Raw genomic sequence first — 19740 nt, forward strand, 5'->3', positions numbered from 1 at the left:
CGCCAGAAGCGGCTTAGTCACGCTGGCCACATGACCCGGAAGCTGTACACCGGCTCCCCCAGCCAGTAAAGCGAGATGAGCGCCGCAACCCCAGAGTCGGCCACGACTGGACCTAATGGTCAGGGGTCCTTTACCTTTACCTTTAAATCCTGGAGATCAAACCACTTGCAAAAATTATATCCGTGTCTATGGGAAAGATATGTCACAAAGGGATAGATTTTGTGGTTTCTGGCGTGTGGTTTTGATGTTCCGATCGAGTGAGCCGGTTGTAAAGGTGAGTTTTATCTGCTTCCTTTTCTGGACTGTTAAATCTTCAAGAGTCCGACTGTGATTCATTCGCCTCGCCCCAGTTATGGCCAAATAAATTCTCTCTCCCTGCCGGTGTTTGCTTTACAAAAATGCACACGGATATTCTTAAATGTAAAGTGAAAAAGTTCCCAGGCACTTTTCGAGGGGTGGGATGGGGGGGGCGGATTTCCTGATTAAGAGGCAGTGTGGTGTAATGGTTAGAGTGTCAGACTAGGACCTGGAAAACCAGGTTCTTATGACTGCAGAGCTTAAACAAATTGGTAGGGTTTGTGTTTGTGCGTTGTTTGTGCGTTTTATTGGGAGATGGGAATCAGATTTAGAAGGCAGAATGAGACTTGAGTGCTCACTTCCTTCCTGATTCTATGTAAATTCTGGCGATCAAACCACTATTAAAATTTTTATCTGTGTCTGAGGGCAAGTTCTGTGACACAGTGGTTGCTTTTGTGGTTTCAGACATGTGGCTTTTTATGTTCTGATTGACTGAGATGGTTGTAAAGGTGCGTTTTATCTGTTTCCTCTTTGGGGCTGTTAAATTTACAAGAGTCCGACAGTGATTCACTCGCCTCTCCCCAATTATGGCCAAATAAATTCTCGCCCTGCTGGTGTTTGCTTTACACAAATGCACATGAGTATTCTTATTTACAAAAAATCTGTTTACAAACAGATATCCCCCCCTTTTTTCCCGGCAAGTGTTTCAAATTGTGGGTGTCGCTGGATTTCGGGATTTTAAAATTATTATTTTTCTTATGAAAAAAGCATTGGTGCCGCAGCTAAATCCTTTTAAAAGGTTCGATTTCAATGGGACATAAGCACAAGGAACCGTTTTCAACTGAAAAGGCCATTTGCTTTGCTTTGAATCCATCCTATAGAAAGGTCACCAGACATTTTTCTATAGACAGCTTAAAGATTTCTTTTTTCTTTTTTAAAGAAAAACAAAAAACAAAAAAAGAGAATTCAGCTTTCAAAAAAGTTCCCAGGCACTTTTTGACAGTGCTGTGGAGGGAAATTTCCTGATTAAGAGCCAGATAGATAGATAGATAGATAGATAAAACTTTATTCGGCTATAAGCCCACAAGGTAAAACCAATCAATAAATAAAATTTTACATTCTAAAATATCAACTAAAATATTTCAACGCATAATCTCCTTCACGTTACATACAATCTCTAGATGTACCATATTGTGGCCTTGAATATAAAGATGGTGGATAGAGTTTACTAGATTTTAATAGTCATGCAGCATTTCATGAAGTCTTTTATATGAAAGAACTGAATTCAGGAATCTGGCAACCTGTAATGTTCTATAAGAGTCAATGTCCTGAAGTAGATAGGCTAGATGTAATTCAGGTGGTTTAGCAACAGTTTCCAAAATGATTGAACTCAGAATCCTTGATCGGGGAACAATATATAAAGGACAATTAAACAAGATATGATAAAGGGATTCTATTGATTTGTTGTCACATGTGCATAAAACAGAGGTTTTACCGTTAGAAAATCTATTGCTCAGCACATTTGAGGGGAACACATTAAATCTGGCTCTAACAAGAGCCAGTGTGGTGTAGTGGTTAGAGCGTCGCACTAGGACAGGTTGGCAACCTAAGGCCCGTGGGCAGGATCCAGCCCAATTACCTTCTAAATCCGGCCCACGGACGGTCCGGGAATCAGCATGTTTTTACATGAGTAGAATGTGTGCTTTTATTTAAAATGCATCTCTGGGTTATTTGTGGGGCATAGGAATTTGTTCACCCCCCCCCCCAAAAAAAATATAGTCCAGCCCACCACAAGGTCTGAGGGATGGTGGACTCTTCCACCAATCTTAATTCTGGCTTGAGATTCATCCAGCCCAGCCTTTCGCATGATGAATTCTGCATATAAGTTAAATAAGCAGGGAGACAATATACAGCCTTGCCGTACTCCTTTCCCAATTTTGAACCAATCAGCTGTTCCGTATCCAGTTCTAACTGTAGCTTCTTGTCCCACGTAGAGATTTCTCAGGTGACAGATGAGGTGATCAGGCACTCCCATTTCTTTGAGAACTTGCCATAGTTTGCTGTGGTCGACACAGTCAAAGACTTGCATAGTCAATATGCTATGATAGCCATCTTCAAATATCTCAAGGGCTGTCATATGGAAGAAGGAGCAAGCTTGTTTTCTCCTGCTCTGGAGGGTAGGATTCGAACCCATGGCTTCAAGTTACAAGAAAGGAAATTCCGACTGAATATCAGGAAGAACTTTCTGATGGTAAGAGACATTCAGCAGTGGCACCAACTCCCTTGGCGGTTTTTAAGCAGAGGATGGGTGCCAGGGATTCTTCATTAGTGATTTCTGCATTGCGGAGGGGGGGGGTTGGACTAGATGACCATGGGGGTGCCCTTCCAAATCTATGATTCTAAGTCAGCCACCCTCTTATTAAGGATGGAGCCAAGTTACAGGGAACCAGGCAGAGGGCCTTCTCGGTGGTGGCGCCCGCCCTGTGGATCGCCCTCCCACCAGATGTCAAAGAGAAAAATAACTACCAAACTTTTAGAAGACATCTAAAGGCAGCCCTGTTTAGGGAAGCTTTTAATGTTGAATAGGTTATTGTATTTGAGTGTTTTGTTGGAAGCCGCCCAGAGTGGCTGGGGAAACCCAGCCAGATGGGCGGCGTATAAATAATAAATTATTATTATTATAGATGACGCAAACAATTCTATCCTCAAAATGATTTGCAAAATAATAATAATAATAATAATAATAATAATAATAATAATAATAATAATAATAATTATTATTACCAAGGTGAAGCCCTGGAGGGAATCTGGTGATGGACTTAAACTTCAGCAGGGGAGAGAAATGCCAAGCTGGCAAGGCCAGGAACCGCTCCAGGCTTGGCTGCTACCTTTCTGCTTTCGGGGAGAGGCGCTGCTGACTCCCGAGGGCGACTCCCGGCTCTCTGGACCGGTTTCTGCGCGGCAGGCGGCCAACCTTGGCCAGAAGGAGCCGGAGAGAAAAGGCTGGCATTCCAAAGCCATGTGTCACCCGGCGGGCGCGGGGGCTGCTGGGAGTTGTAGTCTTCTCCCCCCTCCAAGCTGGAGAAGTCCCAGGTAGGCTGCAGTCACCTTTCCTCTTTCCCGATCCTCTCCTCGGTTGTTTAAGCTGGCCCCCACCCCGCCTGCCCTCCACGTGCCAGGTCATCAGAGACAGTGATGTGGCCTCTGAGCATGGGCAAAGTACTTTTGCCCCCCTCCCTCCCTCCCTCCAGGGAATCCAGGGCGAATCAGAATGAAAAAACAACAGGGAATGCAATTGAAAGAAGGCGCAGTGTTTCTAATAATAATAATAATAATAATAATACAATTTTATTTATACCCCGCCCTCCCCAGCCAAGACCGGGCTCAGGGCGGCTAACAATCAATAATAAAAACAAGTCGATTAAAATGCAACTTTAAAAACAAGATTAAAATACAATATTAAAACATTAAAACCCATGGGGGGGCGCGCGTTGTACCCCCGTATCCACACCTTAAAATAAGCGCCCTCCACCCCCCGACGGTCCAGCAGCCGGAGCGACTTCAGATCCACCCCCAAGAAGAAAAAGAGAGGGGAAGGGCTTGCGGGGACAGCCTGGGCACTCTGCCCATGCTCAGAGGTCTCCCTGCAGCGTCGGCCTCCCATCGGATCCCACCCCGCCCCGTCGCGGGACCTTGTGTGTGCGTGTGTTTTAAATTTTTATTAATTTTATTAAATAATGCAAGAATGTCAAAGAAAGAGACAAATTTCAAACGTGTGCCTCTAAACACAATCATTCACACGTTGTTAAACAATATTTAGAAAACAAGAAAAATTGGGAAATGGAAAGATACTTTCCGTAAACAACGCTTGCACACAAACATGCATTTCCATGCCACAAAATACAAAATGCAAATCCTTGTGCGTGTGAACGGCCCTAAGAATCCGGCTCAGGGCAGGACTACCAGTCCCAGAATGCAGCAGGAGCCGCTCCGGAGCTGTCCTACCTGTTGGACGGCCAAGGGAAGCCGCGGTGGGCGGAGGCAGCGGGCAGGGAGCCCGACCTGTTCCCGGGAAGAGGCGTGGGGCGCACGGCGGCGGCGGCGGCGGCGGATCAGTCCCAGGAAAAGCCCCGACGGCGGCGGCGGCGGCGGCCGGAGCCCCCCCGGGAGAAGCACCAGCAGCGCCCGTTCAGCCCCAGGTCGGTCCGCGGAGGGCGAGGGGACGGGGGCAAAGTTTGGCAAACTTTGGGAAACTTGGCTAAACTTTGGGAAACTTGGCTAAACTTTGGGAAACTTGGCTAAACTTTGGCGAACTTGGCCAAACTTTGGCAAACTTTTCCCTCTAAGCGCCCAGCCGGCGTCGAAAAGCCTCCTTTTGGTGGGGGCGGCCAAGGGTTTAGGGGGCGCGGATCCTTCACCCCCCAAAAAAAACTTCCCCAAACTTTGCCAGGCGGGGACTGGGCGGAGGAATGAGGGCCCCCCCTCCCCAAAGCCGTCCAACGCGCCTCCTACCTCTGCGTGGGAAACTGCTGCTCTGCGTTTTTCTTGCCGCTTTTTTGGGGGGAGTCTTGCCAAGATGCCCCCATTTTCGAGGGGAGGGTCTGCCTGCTTTTCCGTCTCCCCTTTTCCTCTCCTCCCTGATTCTCTCTCTCTCTGGGAATCGGATCCGCCTGTCTCCAGGGCACCGCGGCGGCTGGAGGTGGGGGGGGGGGTCGGCCGGCAGGCGGATCCGATTCTCGCCCGGGCTTGCTCTCGCCCTGCGCTGCAGACATTTTGGGTGCGATTATTCACCGCTGCAGAGCCAGGCAGGCAGGGAGGGAGGGAGGCAGCCTCAACCCCCCCCTTCCACCAAAGACTGGAGGGGAGCGGGGAGGGAGGGGCCGCCCTGGAATTTGACTTGGAAGAGAGAACGCACCCCACCCGCCCCGCGCGTAAAAAAAGAGATTTATTTATTTTGTTTTGCAAAAAAGATGTTTGCCAAAAGAGAGCCTAGCCTCCCGGGTTTCTTTCCCCCTTCTGAGTTTGCAAATTTCATCCTCTCCTATTTTTGGCGGCTGGTACATTAGGGGGTGGGGTGGGAAAAGGAGGTCAGCGGTGGAGAGCTGCTTGGCATGCAGAAGGGTGTCCCGGGTTCAGGGACTCGGGTGGCGCTGTGGGTTAAACCACAGAGCCTAGGGCTTGCTGATCAGAAGGTTGGCGGTTCGAATCCCTGCGACGGGGTGAGCTCCCGTTGCTCGGTCCCAGCTCCTGCCAACCTAGCAGTTCAAAAGCACGTCAAAGTGCAAGTAGATAAATAGGTACCGCTCCGGCGGGAAGGTAAATGGTGTTTCCATGTGCTGCAACTCTCTATGTTCAGGGGCTGCCCCCAAAACCTCAGTCGGCCGTCTCCCCATCTCCTGGCCTGATTTCTTACATACAACCAGCCCAGGGTTGTCGCTGCCTGCCATGGGGCACGGACATCACCCCCAAAAGGGCCTGCCAGCCTCTTGCACTGGGCACCAGCCGTTACCGCTCTCCCGATGGGGCCTTGGCGAGGGTGGCTGCCGTCAAGTGCCCTGCGAGCGGCACAACTCTGTGCGTGTGTCATAGGGGCACAAAAAAGGCCCCAAAGCTCTCTTGAATATTGTGTTGTCGTCAAAGAAGCTTCGGCGAGTGATACTTGGAATAAGCAGGGTAGGAAGGGACGCCGAGGGTCATCCAGCCCAACCCGCTGCGATGCAGGAGTCCCAACGGCAAATGACACACACCGGCAGCTAAAAATATTTCACGTTTTCTTTGCTGCGTGAGAAGGTGCGGCTGCGGTTTCACCGGAGGCTTGGTGTGGGCAGCTGCCCGGGCAGAGGGTGTGGCGGGCGGCGTGTTCTCCTGGGCCTGTGCCCAGCTGCCTCCGGTGGCCCCGTGCCACGTGAGGAAAGCTTCCAGTGGCGAAGGCATTGTGCGATAATTGGGATAATCCGTACGTGTAAAAGATGGGCATGCCCGAATCGGCCTTGGGTTATCCTGATCCAAGTTAATGGCGCTTTACCCAACATGCAGGGTCCCTGCCCCTCCCTCTCTCACGCACCCTAAAAAAATTGGGGGTTGACCACCTGTAAGCAGCACAAGGGGTTCCTCAGAGGTAAAGGGGGGCGGGGGGGAACAGAGTGGAGGAAATATGCATTCATTTCTGATATGTGTGATTCAGCGTAATAGGAGGATGGAGCAACCAAAACAGTCAGGGAGACCGAGAGACTAGGAGAAAAAGGGTTGTGGCATTTTGGACTCTTTAGTTTAGAGAAAAGGCAAGTGATACCTTTTAACCTTTAAAGCCCTATACGGCCTAGGACCCTCGTACCTACGGGACCGCCTCTCCTGGTATGTCCCACGGAGGACCTTACAGTCTTCAAATAAAAACATTTTGGAGGTCCCAGGCCAAAGGGAGGTTAGGCTGGCCTCAACCAGAGCCAGGGCTTTTTCGGTCGTGGCCCCGATCTGGTGGAACGCTCTGTCACAAGAGACTAGGGCCCTGCGGGACTTGACATCTTTCCGCAGGGCCTGCAAGACAGAGCTGTTCCACCAGGTCTTTGGCCAAAAAACAGTCTGACCCCCTCCTTTGGTGTTCCTCGTAGAACTCTGGCCCAATGGTTGCCATTTGGTTTTGAATTGATTTTAGAATATTGATTATAGAATGCTGTGTTACTTTTATTGCTGTTAGCCGCTCTGAGCTCGGCTTCGGCTGGGGAGGGCGGGATATAAATAAAAAATTATTATTATTATTATTATTATTATTATTATTATTATACAATAGAAGCTTATTATAAAATAATTCGTGGCTTGGGGAAAGTGGGCAGAGAAGATTCCCCCCCCCAACATAACACTAGAACCCGTGTTCATCCGATGAAGATTGGAAGATTCAGGACAGAGGAAAGATAATGACTTTGTCACGTGGTTAAACTGTGGAACTCTCTGCCACAAGAGGCAGTGATGGCCTGGATGGTTAGGCAGATTTGTGGAGGAGGAGAGGGCTCCTGTGCTCAGGCCCTGCTTAAGGGTTTCCTTTGCGGCATCTGGGGGAACAGGATGCTGGACTCGATGGGCCTGATCCTGCAGGCTGTTCTGTTGTTGTTGTTATGATAGCCTTCGCTGGCCCAGGCTGCTGAAGGCTGAGCTCAAAAGAGTTGAGGCTTTTAGACAGATAAGCTAATGCATTCCTGGCCCTGCGAGTTCCAAAAAAAGGAATCTCCTTCCCTCCCGTCGCTGTTGAAATTGTTTCCTCCTCTGCCGATAACCTGAATGTCACCCTTCCCTTCTCCTGATCACGTGGCCTCACGCTCAGACTGCAAGGCCAGGATCTGCGGGATAGCTCAGTCGGTAGAGCACAAGACTCTCAACTTCAGGGTCGTGGGTTCGAGCCAGACGTGGGGCAAAAAAGATTCCTGCATTGCAGAGGGTTGGACTAGATGACCCTCGTGGTCCCTTCCTACTCTTCCGTTCCGGGGTTCCTATGATGCATGGCTAGCTAAGGACGTCAGGGGACTCCTAATGGACCAGGCTCCACCCAGTCCTGAGTCCATTTCTTGCAGTGCCGCACAAATTCAGTTTTGTGGCAACTAGTAGAAAAGAAAGCTAAGTGCAGCTCAGTATGCAGAAACTGAGTAGATGAGGCACAGGGTTAAGTGCCAGCCCCTTGGTGGTGGGTCTACGGGTGAGGGTCAGCCTGCATGGCCTCCTGGCCTGCTCACCGTTCAGACTTACTTACAGCCTGCAGGGCTCCTGGTTTTAATGCCAGCTTTCCTGAAGGACTAAGGACTCAGTTGCAAAGAAGGCATCTTCCTTAGCTTGGCTTTAAGATCTGCTTCAAAAGTCTTGCTTTTGCCTTCCACCACCAAGTAAGGCACGAATATCCATCACTCATGAAAAGGGCCTTCATGGTGGTGGCTCCGTGTTTGCTGGAAAAGCCACGCAGCAAAGACTCTGTTTAGTTTTTGGCCCTGGTGAAAACCTGCCTCTTCCTCCAGGCTTTTAACGATGCAGAACCCTGAGGTTCTGGGCTACTAATTGGCTGGGGTGAGAAGGAGCGGTTAATATTGTTTTGACAGTTTTAATGCTTCAGGTCTGAGATCTGCAGACGCAGGGCAGCATGCAAATTTTAATAATAATAATAATCAGGGCTTTTGTCAGCCGGAACTCACTGCAACTTGGCAACTCTCAGGTGGGCGCCATTGCCATTCTAAGAAAAATATTTCTAGAAAAAATTCTAATAAGAATAATTCTAATAATGATGATGAAGAATAATCTAATAATGATGATGATGATGATGAAGATAGATCAGGCCTGTGTTATGGGCAAATGTGGTCCACAGGGTTCTTCCCAGGCCACCGATCCTAATTTTCACCCTCCTTGAGTATTCTTCCCTGGTTGGGAAGTGTCCTTCAGCTCGTATTTTTTGCTCTATAAGACTCACTTTTTCCCTCCTAAAAAGTAAGGGGAAATGTGTGTGCGTCTTATGGAGCGAATGCAGGCTGCGCAGCTATCCCAGAAGCCAGAACAGCAAGAGGGATTGCTGCTTTTGCTGTGCAGCGATCCCTCTTGTTGTTCTGGCTTCTGGGATTCAAATTTTTTTTTCTTGTTTTCCTCCTCCAAAAACGAGGTGCGTCTTATGGTCTGGTGCGTCTTATAGAGCGAAAAATATGGTATCTCCTGCTCACTTGGCTGAAAGACAGAGAGAGCCTGTGTGTAAGTGTCTTGTCGAAACTGGCCTACGATGCCAAAGTGAAATTCAGCACCTCGCCCTCTTTTCGCCTCTGGCCCTGGCCAGCGCTGGCATAGAATCATAGAACCATAGAATTGGAAGAGACCACAAGGGCCATCGAGTCCAACCCCCTGCCAAGCAGGAAACACCATCAGAGCACTCCTGACATATGGTTGTCAAGCCTCTGCTTAAAGACCTCCAAAGAAGGAGACTCCACCACACTCCTTGGCAGCAAATTCCACTGTCAAACAGCTCTTACTGTCAGGAAGTTCTTCCTAATGTTTAGGTGGAATCTTCTTTCTTGTAGTTTGGAACCATTGCTCCGTGTCCGCTTCTCTGGAGCAGCAGAAAACAACCTTTCTCCCTCCTCTATGTGACATCCTTTTATATATTTGAACATGGCTATCATATCACCCCTTAACCTCCTCTTCTCCAGGCTAAACATGCCCAGCTCCCTTAGCCGTTCCTCATAAGGCATCGTTTCCAGGCCTTTGACCATTTTGGTTGCCCTCCTCTGGACACGTTCCAGTTTGTCAGTGTCCTTCTTGAACTGTGGTGCCCAGAACTGGACACAGTACTCCAGGTGAGGTCTGACCAGAGCAGAATACAGGGCATTCGGCTCCCGGAACATTGCCCAGGAGGGAATTTGGCCCTCGGGTTCCCAATCCCTGTTTTAGATTTCGTGTTCTATGCGCCCGGCCCTTGCGTGATGAGAAGGCAGGTGAAAAGCAAAGAGAATGAACAAGTAGGAATAATTCCCACAGATCCACAAGGAAGTATGCTTAAGATTGCTGTCTGAGCATCCTTAGACATGAAATGAATAACAATTATTATTTTGTTATTTATTAAAGCTGTATGCCGCCCTTTGTCCGGAGATCACAGAATAATACAAAATGAGAACACAAGACAATGCGGAAAAATTTAGATATGATATAAAAAAGCCAGAAGGAGGGAAGTCAGCTCTTAGGAGCAAGTATAAATGTAAAATGTAAAACCATATTTGTATGTGGAGTATGTAACTGAAAAACCAATAAAGATCATTAAAAACAAAAACAAAATGAGAACACAAAATACATATGAAAACAAACCAATAATTACACCCCCACCCCCCACAAACTCATTTTAAAAGCCATAGAATGTTAATCAGCTGAAAGACTGGTTGAAGAGGAATGTTTTTGCCTGGCACCGAATGTTATGTAATGAAGGTGCCAGGCCAGCCGTCCTGGGGAGAGCATTCCACAGATGGGGAGCCACTGCAGAGAAGGCCCCGTTCCTGTGTTGCCACCCTCTGGACCTCTCAAGGAGGAGGCACATGAAGGAGGGCCTCAGAAGGTGATCTTGGTCCGGGTAGGTTCATAAGGAAGAGGTGGTCCTTGAGGTATTGTGGTCCTGAGCCATTTAAGGCTTTATAGGTCAAAACCAGCCCTTTGAATGGGGCCCGGAAACTAACTGGTAGCCAGTGCGGTCAGACCAGGATCGGTGTAGTATGCTCAAACTGTCTTGAGCAGGGGTCAGCAAACTTTTTCAGCAGGGGGCCGGCCCACTCTTCCTCAGACCTTGTGGGGGGCCGGACTATATTTTGAAAAAATAAATAAATGAACGAATTCCTATGCCCCACAAATAACCCAGAGATGCGTTTTAAATAAAAGCATACATTCTACTCATGTAAAAATACCAGGCAGGTCCCACAAATAACCCAGAGATGCATTTTAAATAAAGGGACAGATGCTACTCATGTAAAAACATGCTGATTCCTGGATCGTCCGTGGGCCAGATTTAGAAGGCGATTGGGCTGGATCCGGCCCCCGGGCCTTAGTTTACCTACCCCTGGTCTTGAGCAACCTGGCCACTGAATTCTGCACCAGCTGAAGTTTCCAAACCGTCTTCAGGGGCAGCCCTACTTATAACACATTGCAGTAATCTAACCTTGAGGTTAAGGGACGCGGGTGGCGTTGTGGGTTAAACCACAGAGCCTAGGGCTTGCCAATCAGAAGGTTGGCGGTTTGAATCCCCGCGACGGGGTGAGCTCCCATTGCTCGGTCCCTGCACGTGCCCACCTAGCAGTTCGAAAGCACGTCAAAGTGCAAGTAGATAAATAGGTACCACTCCGGCGGGAAGGTAAACGGCATTTCCGTGCGCTGCTCTGGTTCGCCAGAAGTGGCTTAGTCATGCTGGCCACATGACCCGGAAGCTGTATGCCGGCTCCCTCGGCCAGTAAAGCGAGATGAGCGCCGCAACCCCAGAATCGGCCACGACTGGACCTAATGGTCAGGGGTCCCTTTACCTTTACCTTTAACCTTGAGGTTACCAGAGCATAGACAAGAGTAGTTAGTCTATCCCTGTCCAGATAGGGGTGCAAGCTGGGCCACCAGCCGAAGCTGATGGAAGGAACTGAGGCCACCTGAGCCTTGAGCGACAGCAAAGGATCCAGGAGGACCCCTAAGCTGCGAACCTGCTCCTTCAGAGGAAGTGTAACCCCATCAAGAGAAGGCAGTCTCCCACCCATCCTGTCTAGAGAACCCTCCACTAAAAGTGCCTCCGTCTTCTCTGGATTGAGCTTCAGTTTGTTGGCTCTCATCCAGTCCATTTCCAAGGCAAGACACTGGTCCAGTACCTCCACAGCCTCACCTGCAGATGTAAAGGAGACATAGAGCTGAGTGCCATCAGCATATTGCTGACAACATTCCCCAAACCTGCGGATAACCTCACCCAGCAGCTTCATTGAAACAGCCTGGGGGATAAAATTGAACCCTGAGGAACCCCACATTGAAGACTCCATGGGGCTTGTGCATCACTCTCTGGGAATGACCATCCCAGTAGGACCGCGACCACCTCAGAGTAGTGCCAGCCACCCCAAACTTGGACAGCCACTCCAGAAGGACACCGTGGTCGATGGTATCAAAAGCAGTTGAGAAGTTGAGGAGGATTAGGATGATTTGTTAAGAGATGTAAAGGCAATATAAAGTTAAGAAATGCATAGGTAAAGGTAAAGGGACCCCTGACCATTAGGTCCAGTCGTGACCGACTGTGGGGTTGCGGCGCTCATCTCACTCTATAGGCTGAGGGAGCTGGCGTTTGTCCGCAGACAGCTTCCGGGTCATGTGGCCAGCATGACTAAGCTGCTTCTGGCGAACCAGAGCAGTGCATGGAAACACCGTTTACCTTCCCAATGGAGTGGTACCTATTTATCTACTTTCACTTTGATGTGCTTTTGAACTGCTAGGTTGGCAGGAGCAGGGACAAGAGCAATGGGAGCTCACCCCGTGGCGGGGATTCGAACCGCTGACCTTCTGATCAGCAAGTCCTAGGCTCTGTGGTTTAACCCACACCGCCACCCACGTCCCTAAGAAATGCATAAGAAGTGGTTAAAACGGTGGATCATCAGAGGTGCTGATGGAAGTCTAAAAAGATTGTATAAGTGATAAGTTTTGTGGTAAATTTTATAATTTATATGTTAAAATCAATAAAAATTATCTAAAAAAAGAGAGAGAGAGAAGTTGAGGAGGATTAACAGGGACACATTTTCCCTGCCTCTCTCCCGACGGAGGGCAGTTTCTGTGCTAAAACCGGGCCTAAGCCATGACTGAAATGGATCTAGAAAATCAGTTTCCTCCGAGAGTGTCTGGATCTGGTGCACAAGCACCCGCTTAAGAACCTTGCCCACGAAGGGGAGATGAGCTATTGGCTAGTAGTAACTTAGATTTTCCAGATCTGGAGGGGCAGTTCTTGAGAAGTGGTCTTATTCATTCAACTTGTTTTTATTATTGCTTGTTAGCCGCCCTGAGCCCGGCCTTGGCTGGGGAGGGCGGGGTATAAAATTATTATTATTATTATTACCCCTCTCTGCCTCCTTCAAGCAGGCAGGGACCACCAGGAAAACATTCATCACCTCCCTGGCCCAGCCAGCTGTCCCTTCCCTCCTAGTTTTTATCAGCCACGAGTGTCCAGGGCACAAGCAGTCGCCCTGACCGAAACAAGGACTTTGTGCACATTATCGAGCCTTACCAAATGAAACTCATCCAGCACAACAGGACTCAGCTGTGCTCTGGACACCCCAGGAGATAAATCTGCTGTCACAGCAGAGTCAAGATCCCAGTAGAAGGAGCGTCTCCACTCCCATCGTTCTGCCCAGACGCTGAGGTCCAGTGCCGAGGGCCTTCTGGCGGTTCCCTCATTGCGAGAAGCCAAGTTACAGGGAACCAGGCAGAGGGCCTTCTCGGTGGTGGCGCCCGCCCTGTGGAACGCCCTCCCACCAGATGTCAAAGAGAAAAACAACTACCAGACTTTTAGAAGACATCTGAAGGCAGCCCTGTTCAGGGAAGCTTTTAATGTTTGATGCATTATTGTATTTTAATATTTTGTTGAAAGCCGCCCAGAGTGGCTGGGAAAACCCAGCCAGATGGGCGGCGTATAAATAATAAATTATTATTATTATAGATGACGCAAACAATTCTATCCTCAAAATGATTTGCAAAAAAAAAAGTCACAGCAAGTTCTGCCACCTCCTTCGGATGGGAAGCAGCCAAGAGTTTAGGTGCTGTCGCTGGAAGGCGCTGCCTCCTGTCCCCTCATGGCGCTTCTCTGCTAGAAATAAGCTGGGCAGCTGGCCGTTCCTAGACTAGGTGATGGTTCTTGGGCAGACTTTGGGGCTGTGGCCACAGTGGGCAGCTGGGTGGCCCCTGAGGGAACAGGATGCTGAACCGGATGGGCTTTGGGTCTGATCCAGCAGCCAAGCTCTTCTTATTTCCTAATGCTGGGCTAGAGCTTGCAGCTCACCTCTTGCAAAGTACATCTTGTTTTTTTGGCACCCCGCTCTGTCTGCCTTTTCTGGAAGCCCTGGAGACGCTAATAATAATAATAATAATAATAATAATAATAATAATAATAATAATTTTTATTTTTACCCGCCCTCCCCAGCCAAGACTGGGCTGGGGGCAGCTAACACCAGATATAAAACAATTGATTAAGATACAACTTAAAAACAAGATTAAACTACAACATTAAAATGCAGCCTCATTTCAATAGAAACTCAAATCAAAAACTTTTGGGGGATGAAAACATCAAATCTTCCCTAAGGCCAACTATCCAGACTGGTCCTGCGTGGGCCAGAAAAAGCCAGGGAAGTCCCCAAATAGGAGTTCCATCACAGAAGGAGAAAGGAAAGAGGGGGAGGGGATCAAGTGGATTCCAAGCCAAAGGCCAGGTGGAACAACTCTGTCTTACAGGCCCTGCGGAAAGAAATCAGATCCTGCAGGGCCCTGGTCTCATGAGACAGAGCGTTCCACCAGGCCGGAGCCATCACTGAAAAGGCCCTGCCTCTGGTTGAGGCTAATCTGACTTCCTTAGGGCCCGGGACCTCTAGGGTGTTGCTATTTAGGGACCTTAAGGTCTTCTGCGGGGCATACCGGGAGAGGCGGTCCCGTAGGTACGAGGGTCCTAGGCCAATATAGATCAGACGCAGGCATGGGATCAATTTATTTCTTCCATTTCATCAAATTGGTTGGGGTTTTGTTTTGTTTTTTGCCAAGTGAAACGCCAAAGCCTTGCCCTCTCTCCTTGGCAAATCCATGTGGGTTTGGCAACACAGATTAATATGCTAACTTGCCTGGCTCTCTGGAGCTGGGTGTGGGCTGAGAAAAATAAGAACAGGTTTTTCCCTCCGGATGGGGCCGGGAAGAGCAGCTGTGGGGCGGAAGAGTCTTGCGTAGCGGCGGTTTGTTTCGCTCAGACGCCTTCCGAAAGGAGTTTCGGCGCATGCCATGTGCCAGGGAACCCGGGGCAAATGCCCCTACGCAGTGGCTAATTTCGCACTCGTGTCTCTTGCAGAGGAGTGGCTACGGAGCTGTTGCGTGCCATCCTTTTGCTGGGCTCCAGAAAAGCACTTCGTGTCTTGAGAACGTCTTTGGGGTGTGTAAAATCTATTGACGAAACGTCTATCCTGCTCTGATTTGGGGGTTCCCAGTGGTTCCCCCTTCTTGCTCCCAATTAGATCCCGGCTTACTTAACTTCAGCAATCCTACAGCATTCATTTATTTCCCATGGAATCGTAGAATTGTAGAGTGGGGACACAAAGGGCCATCTGGTCCAACCCCTCCTTTATTTAGCAGAATTTGCATCCTGCTTAATTTGTAAACGAAACTTCTTAATTGGTCCTCCCTGTGGACTTTATTTTGGAAAAAAGAGACCCTGTCTGGAAGCATCACTCAGCGATTAGGCAGACCTTCTCCCAACTTCTGAATATTTGGAAACTTCACAGCAAAGAAGGGAAAGGCACTCTGCACACCCCTAGAAGCTCATTTGTCCCGGGCAATTAGCACACGCCCTGCAGCCCTGCGCCTGCCATGGGAGGAGTCAAGCCTCAAAGCTGCCACTTTAATGACAGGCAACAAAGAAGACCAGTGTGCAGCTCTGAGCTGTGCTTGCCCTATTTCTGCAGGCTGCGGTGCATCCAGGTTAGACTGCTACAATGCACTGTGCCTGGGGCTGCTTTTGAAGACGGTTCAGTAACCTCGGTTGGTGCAGAACGTGGCCATTTAGATTCCTATTTCGGGCCCAATCTCATTACACCAATATTCATTTTTATTGGTTTTTTATTTGTTTCCAAGGGATGCGGGTGGCGCTGTGGGTTAAACCACAGAGCCTAGGGCTTGCCGATCAGAAGGTGGTTCGAATCCCCGCAACGGGGTGAGCTCCCGTTGCTCGGTCCCTGCTCCTGCCAACCTAGCAGTTCAAAGTGCAAGTAGATAAATAGGTACCGCTCTGGCGGGAAGGTAAACGGCCTTTCCGTGCGCTGCTCTGGTTCGCCAGAAGCGGCTTAGTCCTGCTGGCCACATGACCCGGAAGCTGTACGCTGGCTCCCTCGGCCAGTAAAGCGAGATGAGCACCACAACCCCAGAGTCGGCCACGACTGGACCTAATGGTCAGGGGTCCCTTTACCTTTACAGTGGTACCTCGCAAGACGAATGCCTCGCAAGACGGAAAACTCGCAAGAAGAAAGAGTTTTCCGTTTTTCGAGGTGCTTCGCCAGACGAATTTCCCTATGGGCTTCCTTCGCAAGACGAAAGCCCATAGGGAAATCTCCGGGGACAGTGGGGAAGCGCAGCGCGTCTTCCCCACTGTCCTCGGACCTCCTCCGAAGGCTGGCGGTGGGGCGGAGAGACCTCCTCCCCCCGCCAGGCTTCAGATGGCTGTTCTGAAGGCTGGCGGTGGGGCGGAGAGCCCTTCTCCCCGCGCCAGCCTTTGGATGGCTGTTCTGAAGGCTGGCGGTGGACCGCCAGCCTTCAGAACAGGTCCGGGGACAGAGGAGAAGCGCAATGCGCCTTCCCCTCTGTTCCCGGACCTGTCCTGAAGGCTTGCGGCGGGGAGAAAAGCCCTTCTCCGCACCGCCAGCCCGGCAAGCGGTTTCCATAGGAACACATTAATTGATTTTCAATGCATTCCTATGGGAAACCGTGCTTCGCAAGACAAAAAACTCTCAAGAAGAAAAAACTCGTGGAACGAATTAATTTCGTCTTGCGAGGTACCACTGTATTTGTTTCCAACTCATGATGATATAGAGATACACACACCCCCCACACCCCTTTATAAAGCTCTGAATTCCCGCTATGGGGAATACTGTCCCCTGGGGAGTGATGGTAGTGGCATTTCCTGGTGCAAAGAGGCAGCAGAGGTGTAAATGAGTATCAGACTTTGACAAGTTGTGTCAAGTTCTCCAGTTCAGTTGAATTCATTAAACTACATAGTTTTAATGGGATGTTGAATAAACGTGCAATTAATTTTGCTATTTTGAATCATTCTGTGCTACTAACTTCCTTAGTGGGTCGAGCCAGCGGTGGCTCCTGGTTCCAGAAGAGGATTGTTGCTGTTGTTATTGTTGAATTTGACCAAACTGTGGGAGGCAGTGGAAGACAGGAGTGCCTGGTGTGGCTCTGGTCCAGGGGGTCACCAAGAGTCTGACACGACTAAACGACTAAACAACAACACTATTGAATTTATATACCGCCCTATACCTGGGAGTCTCAGGGTGGTTCACAGAATAAAATCAAGATATAAAACCATAAAATACCTAATAAAAATAAAAACAACAACCCAATAGCCACAACCCAATAGATGGGTGGGATATAAATAATAAATTATTATTATTATTTTATTATTATTATAATGCCCTTCATCACCTTTACTCTCTCTAAGATGTGGAACGAGTAACGCCTTCCTCTAAATTTGCTGAGGCTGCTTTGGCATGACCAAGCCAGCGTAGACGTGGCTGAGACAGGAGTGCAAACAGGCTCAGAATGTCGGCTTGGGAGAGTGCATTTTTCTTGGAGTTCTGTCCTGCCGTGCGATACTTAAAATCCTGGTGCAAGGCCTTGACGCATCACTCCTGGCCGTTGCAGCTCGCCTGCGACTCACTTCCATAAAGCAGCGTGCACAACGTACAAGTCTGGCAGGCCTTAGATGTTAGCATCACGTTCTCCCACACCCTTTCGGAGAGGCGAGCCATTGCCGGGGCTGCCTTGCCTATATCCATATCCAGCTCAGCGTCAATGGAGAATTTCCTGGTTATGGTACAGCCCAAGCAGGCTGTACAGCCCAAGGATATGCTGTACGGACAGCTGGCTTCAGGCAGCAGGCCTGTTGGCAGACCAACTTTACAAAAATGTCTGTAAACAGGACATGAAGGCCTTTGGGGGTGGCTAATGGCTTGGCTTGAGGGACGTGGGTTGCGCTGTGGGTTAAACCACAGGGCCTAGGACTTGCCGATCAGAATGTCGGCGGTTCGAATCCCCGCGACGGGGTGAGCTCCCGCTGCTCGGTCCCTGCTCCTGCCAACCTAGTAGTTCGAAAGCACGTCAAAGTGCAAGTAGATAAATAGGTACCACTCTGGTGGGAAGGTAAACAGCTTTTCCGTGCGCTGCTCTGCTTCGCCAGAAGCGGCTTAGTCCTGCTGGCCACATGAGCTGTACGCCGGCTCCCTCGGCCAGTAAAGCGAGATGAGCGCCGCAACCCCAGAGTCGGCCACGACTGGACCTAATGGTCAGGGGTCCCTTTACCTTTACCTTTAATGGCTTGGCTTCTCTGCATCCCGGGTGGAGGAAAGGAACCCCAATTTCCTTCTTTTAAACTGCAACAAAAATTGGGGAAGAGAAGGGGCAGCCTGGCCTAGATTGCATGCTGTTTTGCCTTGCAATCCCTTACGAAAAGTATAATTAAAGGAATAATTCATTTCCCCCTCTCTTTTAGCTGCTGATTACAGAGGAGAAAATGAGCTCCTAGGAGAGGTCAGGGTTGTGCCTCCAGCTCTGTCCTCAGGGCTTAAGGTGAGCTCAGGGGTCAGATGTACAACCTGTTTGTTTTTCCGTGAGGGAGGCAAAGGCGCCACCAGGGAGGAACGCCCTCTGAGCATGTGCAGAATACCGTCTCCTTCTCATTGAAGGGTGGAATATTCAGGGCAGCATCAAAGAAAGGAAGAGCTTTTCATGCGTCGCAGAGTTAAACTACGGAACTCCCTGCCACAGGAGGCAGCGATGGCCTCCAACTCGGATGGGTTTAAAAGAGTAGTGGATAGTTTTGCGGAGGAGAGGGCTATTGAGGGCTCCTAGCCAGCGGCAGCCATGCTTCTGAATACCAGCTGGAAACCACAGGAGAGAGTTGCTCTTGTGTTCGAATCCTGCTGACGTTGGGGCAACTGGTTGGCCACTGTGAGAGCAGGATGCTGGCCTAGATGGGCCATTGGCCTGATCCAGTAGACTACCTGGAGAACTCTAGTTTACCTTTAAAAAACGATAACATTTATTTGGTTTTTCAAATTAAAATTTTACAAAGATATATCAAACATAAATCATAAAAACAAGATTCCAAGGAATCTTCCATCCTCTCCTTTGTGGGTCCTGTTATTAATCATTTCCTTCGGCATCTTTTATGACAGTCCAAATCTTTTACATCTCTATGACATCCAGAATTCACCCTTAAAAACTACAAGTGATATTCCAATCCTACTAGTGATTTTAACTGTTTGCAATGGTCTTTAAGATACCGTAAGTTACAAATTTCCCCCATTCCTTATTGAAATTTTGGTCTTCCAGATTTCTGATTCTTCCGGTCATTTTAATAACAAAAAAAATTTTTTTTTTTTCCTTCCAGTAGCACCTTAAAGACCAACTAAGTTAGTTCTTGGTATGAGCTTTCGTGTGCATGCACACTTCTTCAGATACACTGAAACAGAAGTTGCCAGATCCTTCTATATAGTGAGAAGGTGGGGAGGGGTATTGCTCAGAAGGGTGGTGGGAATGGGTGATTGGCAGATAGCTGTGATGAGCCTGTTGACGACTCTTAACGACTGCAATAGGTCTTACAGGAAAAAGCAAGGGGTGAGAAGGTGAAAAATGGCTTTGTCATGTATAATGAGATAAGAATCCAATGTCTTTGTTCAGACCAGGTCTCTCCATGGTTTTAAGTTTGGTAATGAGTTGCAATTCAGCAGCTTCTCTTTCCAGTCTATTTCTGAAATTCCTTTGTAGTAAAACAGCTACTTTGAGATCTTGTATAGAATGTCCTGGGAGATTGAAGTGTTCTCCTACTGGTTTCTCTGTCTTGTGATTCTTGATGTCCGATTTATGTCCGTTTATTCTTTGGCGTAAGGTTTGGCCTGTTTGTCCAATATAGAGAGCTGAAGGACACTGTTGGCATTTGATGGCATATACAATGTTAGACGA

At 48.9% G+C, this 19740-nt stretch overlaps 1 protein-coding gene across 5 annotated transcripts in view; it reads left to right on the top strand.

Annotated features, from left to right (window-relative positions):
- The first annotated feature begins 4255 nt into the window (after window positions 1–4255).
- PPP1R13L (protein phosphatase 1 regulatory subunit 13 like) overlaps window positions 4256–19740 on the top strand; it is a 52078-nt gene continuing 36593 nt past the window's right edge. For 2 of the 5 annotated variants that reach the window (XM_053401731.1, XM_053401732.1), the window contains exon 1: window positions 4256–4496. In XM_053401731.1, the coding sequence (XP_053257706.1) occupies window positions 4271–4496 (226 nt within the window). In that variant the 5' untranslated portion in view covers window positions 4256–4270. Of the gene's footprint in view, window positions 4497–13510; window positions 13651–18268; window positions 18346–19740 lie in introns of those variants that run through there. The other 3 variants (XM_053401734.1, XM_053401735.1, XM_053401736.1) reach the window with 3 other exon arrangements.

The sequence above is a fragment of the Podarcis raffonei genome, chromosome 8, assembly GCF_027172205.1.
Source record: "Podarcis raffonei isolate rPodRaf1 chromosome 8, rPodRaf1.pri, whole genome shotgun sequence".
NCBI classification, from domain to species: Eukaryota; Metazoa; Chordata; class Lepidosauria; order Squamata; family Lacertidae; genus Podarcis; species Podarcis raffonei.